Consider the following 7,885-nt stretch of genomic DNA (forward strand, 5'->3'; position numbering starts at 1 on the left):
TGTTGCGGCAGAAAGGTTGATTATTTGTTCCATATTGTTGACTGGCTGCAAAATACAAGTGCTTGCGCGTTGTTGAGCTTTAAATGAGTTTTAAAACTGACTCATTAAAGGATATCTAATTTTTTTTTAATACTGCATCCAAGCAGTATTTTTTCCACAAACTTGCAGACATTCTACTACGAATGGTACAAGTTGCCATTCGTTAATCAGAATTTAAAAAAAGAGAGATTTTAAAGTACGCTGTTTAAACTCAGATATATTTTTTTCTCTTTTCAGCTTTGGCCAAAGCAGAATCATCGCGTTTCATCACCACGCCGCAAAGCCAAACCGTCGTCGAAGGCGATGCCGTTGTGTTTACCTGCCGCGCGACTTCACTCGATGGACTCCGCTACACTTGGTTGCACAATAGTAAGTGCAATTAAAAAATAAATTTTTGTTAGCTTAAAATTTATGTTTTTTTTTTGTTTGTTTGTGCCATCAGATGCTCCGGTAGAAAATTCTACACGTGTGCGGCAATTGGAATCGAATTTACGCATCGAGGCAGTGCAACGCGATACGGATGCTGGGGACTACGTTTGCATAGCGACAAGTATGACTAGCGGAGCCCGTCAAGCATCGCCTCCGGCGCGGCTGAATATAATTTGTAAGTAAAATTTAATAATTTCCAGATTGATACAGCTACTCAGATATGTATAAAGGGTGCATTCAGAAGCGCATCATCTTATCTTATTTCTAAGCTATAATTGATGAAAATATTCAAAATGCGCTACCACGATTAAATATCGAATTGGAACTTTAACCCTATTCCTACCTTGTAGCCGAGTGGTTGTAGGTTCGATCACTGGATCGAGCAACATCTAATGGCGTTTTCTTTTCTCGGAAAAAAGTTCACCTTCTTATATGGCAAGATTATCAGAGTGCCACATTTTAAAGAGAGAACACGCAATAGGCATGTGAAGATGCTGAGAAAAGAACACAAAAACTTGACAGCCTTGGCGCAGGGCAGAATAAATGCAGCATTATTTCGAAAAAAAACGCTATAAAATTAGAAAAAGTTTTTTTTCTTTCTAACAGCGAATGTATTTCTGCGTTGAAAGTACTAAAACTATTTTCCATTCGGAGGTGGTGTAAAATTCAGGACACACCATCCCCCGTGTGTCGCTTAAACTATTTTAAAAAAGTATCTTTCCCCTCAACCAACTTGAACTTTAGGCCACTAATTAACTCGTCAGCATCAACTTCTTTTGATATCAAGCCGCCAGCTATGCATCAGCCGAATTTCATATGTACATATGTATATTAGACTGCATCACCAAAAAAAGTTGCGGTTTTCCCGCCGGGGCTACAAAATGTATTATATTTTAAGACGAGCGCCAAAATATTTCGGAAAAATATTAAGATTTAAGCAAGCTGGACCGATTTGAAAATACCTTCAAAAATGGAGTTTTTTTATGAATAAAAATAGTTTCTTAAAGAACTTTTTAAAAAAGTCCCCTCAGATGACAAAACAGATTAGGCTTAAAAAATCTGCATACAAATATTTAAAAATCTTTTCAACGGAATCGTAATAATGAGATTTTTGATGCTGTTTTTTTTTACTTTTTTCAAAGATTGATTTACGAAAAACTTAAATAACTGGGCCAAACCTATTCTGATTTAGACTTATGGAACTTTCCAATGATACCTCACAAGTTTAAATCGGAAGAGTTTAGGCCAGTTATTCAAGTTTTTCTTATACCAATCTTTGACACAAATTGTTTTTTATTTTCCTTTTAATATTTTTATGTAAATTTTTTAAGCTTAAATCGTTTTGTCATTTGAGGGGATATTTTCAAAAAACATCTTTAAGAAACTATTATTATTCATAAAAAACTCCATTTTTGGAGGTATTTTCAAATCGGTCCAGCTCGCTTAAATCTTAATATTTTTCCGAAATATTTTGGCGGACGTCTTAAAATATAATAGATTTTATAATTCCAATGGAAAAACAGTACCGATTTTTTTTTTTTGAATGGGGAGTGATGCGGTCTTAATATATATACATAGATACATATGGGCATCAGTCTACAAGTAAACAAAACTTTTCGTAACACAGAATAAAAAACAACCAGCATAGGCAACTGATAGCATACATATGTACATATGTTGCACAGATTTCCGATTAATGCACATTTGATTTCCGTTTTGTTTACTATTTTGTAGGCGCATCAGCATCAGCGCCAAGTTTCAGCCTCCATCAGCTTAATTGACTGCAACAGTTTTCGAGTTTTTGTTTGTGACTTCATTTTCTCCACAGCGCTGGTGGATGGCTGTTGTCGCTACATTAAATTTCATAAGTTAAAGAAATTTGGGTTTGTGCAGGCGATGCGTGGAAAGGAAAGAACTGCACATGTACGTATGTATATGCATACATACATATGTATGTATACATAAACCGCATTCCAGCTGCCCCTCTCTTCCCATTTGCTGCAACAATCACTTGCCACTCGACACTTTATTTGTGTTTTGGTACATTATNGATTTCATAAGTCAAAGAAATTTGGGTTTGTGCAGGCGATGCGTGGAAAGGAAAGAACTGCACATGTACGTATATGCATACATACATATGTATGTATACATTAACCGCATTCCAGCTGCCCCTCTCTTCCCATTTGCTGCAACAATCACTTGCCACTCGACACTTTATTTGTGTTTTGGTACATTATGCATCGTTTGCTTCGTTCACAATTTGTGGCTTTCATCTTTCAACAAATCATTTGCTTCTCGAGCTATTTCAGCGTATGTATGTACTTTTCTTGTACAGATCTCACCTTTCTCTGATCGCTTCCTTTGCTTTGGTGCTATTCTAATTTTCTTTTGAAGTTTTCTTGAAGTTAAATATGTAAAGTATGGCCACTGTGGGATGCATTTCCCATTATCCAGTTCTTCATGACAAGGAAATGGGGGGTTTATTTATATTCAATACCCTCTATCTAGTTTCTGGTGCTCTGAAAACGTTAAATTTTCAAAAAAGTTAAAAGATAATATTTGGCACTACAACCGTTTGTAGGTTTGATCCGAGATCAAAGAGTCCTTTTATTTCGATCGTGGGCGGCCTTGCTTGCGTTGTCCACCATGGGTGCCGAGTAGAGGCATCGTCTCACCGTTGTCCATGCGCACCTGTCGCTTAAAAGCTCGTACAGTTCGCCATTCCATCTTTGTATAGAATAGTTCTCTCAAAAGTACTCAAAGTCTTCTCATCTTCTGTTCGATATCGTCGACGTTTCTGTGCCATATAGAAGAGCGGGCATGGCGAGAGACTTGTAGAATGTGGTTGTTGTTCGTCAAGAGAGTCCTTTGCTTTTCAACTGCCTACCGAGCCCAAAGTAGTCCCTGTTGGCGAGAATCGCAATGTAGAGACACAGAGATGACGCATTCAGCAGTACCACTACTTTGTTAATAATAATAATAATCCCAACGGTTTTTACCCTCCATTCCCGCCCATCCGCACGCGGGGCGCAGTCCGCATGACGTACGGAACCAATATTTTAAATTTTTGTGCCGAGTCACGATAGGCAGGAGTTTGTTAAGTGTCGAGATCTAAAACTGTTCAGCTACAGAACTAAATTCATCAGCTGATTTTATGTATTTATGTCAATAATTCACTTATTGAGAGAGGAGAGTATCGCTTTCTTAATGCTGAAAAGCGGATCTGATATATCAAACGTGCTGGAATGAGAGTTAAAATCCTGGCATAAGCAACGGAGTGGGTCGTGCAATTCAAAATTGGTTTTACAAGCTTTCAGAAATATGGGACAAAAGTGTCTTGATACGCGTGACGGAACATTAAAGCTTACATCAGCCAGAAGAGACGGACTTGAAATTGAGCCTGTCAGTAATTTAACCATAAAAATTATACCAAGCATTTCCCTGCGACTGGCAAGTGTAGGAAGGTTAATAAGTTTTAAGCGACTCGTATAAGGTGGAAGACTATATTGAGAATCCCATCGGAAATTTCTTAAAGCAAAAAGTAGGAATTGTTTTTGAATTGATTCTATCTTGTCTGAGTAAATTTGATACCTTGGATTCCAAACCACCGAGCCGTATTCCAGAATCGGCCTAACTAATGTTGTAAACAGGGTTTTAGTGATATAAGGGTCACTAAATTCTTTTGACCATCGTTTCACAAATGCAAGTACACCTTTAGCCTTGTTGACTGTCACATTAATGTGAAGATTAAAATTAAGCTTAGGATCCATTGTGATACCAAGGTCCACAAAATTGTATACCTGTTCCAGGTTATGGTTACCTATTATATAAGAAACTGGCAGAACAGCTCTTCGCGAGAAGCACATTACTTTACATTTCTTAAGATTTAGAGGCATAAGATTTACTTTACACCAGTAAGCCATGCTGTTTAAGTCTGATTGTAGCAAAGACCTTTCTTTAATTGAAACGTACGATTTATAAAGTTTTACATCATCTGCATACATTAAAATTTTGGAGAATTTTATATCTGTAGAAATATCGTTTATAAAAAGCAAGAACAGAATCGGGCCTAGGTGGCTACCCTGAGGGACTCCTGAAGTAACATCAATGACGTCAGAGATAGTATTTTTAAACAATACCCTTTGTGATCTATCATAGAGGTATGAAGAGATCCAACGTAGAAAATTAGGTGGAAGACCAAGAAGATCAAGTTTATAGATGAGCAACGAGTGGCACACTTTGTCAAATGCTTTACTGAAATCAGTATATATAACATCAACAGTTTTGCTCTCACTAAATGCTTTTGAGATATAGGATGTTAATTCAAGTAAATTTGTAGAAGTTGATTTGCCCTTGCAAAATCCATGTTGACTGTATGAAATGCTTGAAGTGATAGAATGCGTCAACCGATTTGTTATAATTGCTTCAAATAATTTAGGAATTGCAGAAAGCTTAGCTATGCCCCGGTAGTTCTCCACTGAAGACCTGCTACCGCTTTTATGTAAGGGGGTTATGAACGATTCCTTCCATACAGTTGGAAAAACGCCCTCTTTAAGAGACAAATTAAATAAGGCTGTTAACGGCTCATAGAGATAATCAGCACAATTTCTAAGAAAACAAGTGGGGATCTGGTCAGGACCATAACTAAAAGACTGCTTTAAGGACTTCAGGTAAACTAAAACATCATCGGGAGATATTATAGGGTTATGTATTGAGTTAATTGGACTTAGTTTAAAAGGATAGTCAAAGTATGCTTGGGAGTTAGTGGAATAATTGGATTTAAAAAACTGAGCGAACATGTTAGAAATTGTTTGATTATCACCAGAGACGGTATTTTGATACTTCATGGCGGAAGGAAACCCACGTACATTTCGCTTGGAGTTTACAAAATCATAAAATGATTTGGGGTTATATTTTATACGTCGTTTTATTTTACACAAGTAATCTTTATAACACTTTTTGTTTAATTCAAAGAACTTGTGACGCAAAAGTGAGTATTTTACATAGTATGAGTGTAAGCCGTTTTTTTGTGTAATCTAAAATAACGTGACTTTCTGTTTTTCATGTTTCTCAGTTCTTTAGTGAACCTTAACTGTGTTTGTTCTTCAGGAACACACATGCGTTTAGGCACATACTTTTCAAATAATCTATGTTCTTGGCGAATTTGACAAAATCAGCTGTTCGTCAAAGAGAACATAGTCATTTTAACTTTTTCTTGTTCATTTCCTGGAAGGTTTTGGGTGGTCCTACCTTTCTCTGTCAGTTCGTCAGCTTTTCAATTATCATCAATTTTCCGCTTTACCCGGCAACCATATACATATATGAGCAGAATTCTACGTAAATATGCATGTTCTCGTTCAAAAAGCTACAGCATTCAGCGGGGGACTTCACTGCGTTGAGTTTTTGATATATTTTCTTGTCACTTGTTTACATACAGCGGTCGAATTTTAGGTTAATGGAGCGCTGATTGCCTGAAATGTTGTGTAAGTCGAAAGCTTTCCTTCCAGCGTTGAGTTTTTGATATATTTTCTTGTCACTTGTTTACATACAGCGGTCGAAAAAATTATAGCCGCACCATATTTTGATAAATTTTAACATAGTATTTTTTTTTGTTATTAAATTTTGGTTATTTTTTATAAACATATCGTTCTTCTTTAACAGAACTCCAAAAAAAATTAAATTTCAAACTCTGTTAAATATTTAAAAAATTCAACAAACTTTCGCAAAAATTTTAGGTTAATGGAGCGCTGATTGCCTGAAATGTTTGGTATCTTCGGATTTACATATGTACAGACATATCGAGCCCTAACTGCCAAAATAACGTAAGAGACATTTTTATTTTTGATGCAGAAAGGCATCTAGATGCTCTAGGAATATTTCTGAATCAAAAAGAAAATTTTGAAAAAATGGCGCTTATGTTATTTTGGCGGTTAGGGATCGATATGTATAAACATACATACAGTTCTGCACATAAAATAAGTGTAGTAATTTTTTGTTGAATTTAGTAACTTTTAATCACTGGATTTTGGTAAAAAATAAAAAAAAATTGTGGCAACATTGGTTGCTGCCATGACACTGTTATATATATGTACATACATACATACCTACACATTTATATGCTGCTCGTAAAATTTTATGCATTTTTCCGCCGTTGAAAATGAAAATGAAATGGAAGTTGTTGAGCGCAATTTTCCACAAATGTTTGTTTCTCGCGTCAAGTGAAGCCGTGTCGGGGGTGCAAACGTTATAGATGACTGTAATGTTGGGGAGTACGTTATATGTATGTATACATACAGTATTGGACATATCTATAGCACCCCCTTTAAAAGTGATATTGTTTGCCCCTTATGTGTAATTATTTATTTTTAAGAAATTTTAACTAAAGTACAGTTCATTCTCTAACAAAACACATATAAACCCCAGGTTAAACCTCTTTAAAAGACTACAAACTAATGCAACAATTTTTCACCCAAATTTCAAACTTTTTTTCTCAGAAGTGCTAGAATTTTTCTGAGTACACAGTTTTATAGCCCATTCAATTTTAGTCTAATAATGTGCCAGCTTCAAGTGGCTAAAAACTACCGTTGACTTTTTAGAATTTTTTTTTTGTGTAATTTGCTTTCATATAACGAATAAACAAAATTTATTTTTATATGGAAGAAACCCGCAACCGCTTCGGCGAAATAAATTCTAAAAAAGCAAAGGTAATTTCTAGCGACTAGAAACTTGCACTTTCTTATGCTACAATTGAATGGGATACAAAACTGCATACCCGAAAATTTTCAAAATATGCTAATTAAAAATTCTGAAATTTTGATCACAATTTTTTGAAGCTTAATAAATTGTTTTGCAAATTCTCTGTTCTGTTATAGATTGAATTATATTTTTGAATTATATTATAAATCTAGAATTAAAAGTCGTCAAAATTGCGCTTACGACAATCTTTTACCCAGGCGACTATATTCAAATACGCTAGTGGATGGAAAGAACATTTAAGTTTGTATGTACTAAGTAATATGTACGTTTGTGTATTCGTTATTCAGAGGGTCGTTCGATTGTTTACTCTGTTAGTTGTTGAGTTGGTTGGCTGTAGTTGGCGATTACCTTTTTTATTTGAATTTTATGTTTTCTTGCTACTCTGCTGCATTTAACGACTTCTGGCAATCTTCTATTTACATACACGCTATTATACATACATACAGATGCGTGCAACTAATTAGCAACGAAATTCAAAACGATATTGCTTGCAAATTATGTTTATTTTTTTATTTTTAATAATTTTCATTTAAAATATAGTTTAATCTATAACAGAAACTACATTAACAAAAGTTGCAAAGCTTGCACAAATTGCAAAAAAATTAATCAAACTTAAAAAAATCGTCAGCAAAATTTCAAAATTTTTAATTAGAATATATAG

At 35.1% G+C, this 7,885-nt stretch overlaps 1 protein-coding gene across 1 annotated transcript in view; it reads left to right on the plus strand.

Moving 5' to 3' along the window:
- Nucleotides 1-276: 276 nt before the first annotated feature.
- The window catches only part of otk (protein tyrosine kinase 7), a gene marked incomplete at its 5' end in the record, with an annotated part of 17,956 nt that continues 10,347 nt past the window's right edge, over nt 277-7,885 (plus strand). The window contains 3 exons of the mRNA XM_017618455.1: nt 277-408; nt 482-643; nt 2,297-2,391. Of these exons, the coding sequence (XP_017473944.1) occupies nt 277-408; nt 482-643; nt 2,297-2,391 (389 nt within the window). The remainder of the gene's footprint in view (nt 409-481; nt 644-2,296; nt 2,392-7,885) is intronic.

The sequence above is a fragment of the Rhagoletis zephyria genome, unplaced genomic scaffold (assembly GCF_001687245.7).
Source record: "Rhagoletis zephyria isolate East Lansing unplaced genomic scaffold, Rhagoletis_zephyria_1.1 Rzeph_scaffold_01628, whole genome shotgun sequence".
NCBI lineage: Eukaryota > Metazoa > Arthropoda > Insecta > Diptera > Tephritidae > Rhagoletis > Rhagoletis zephyria.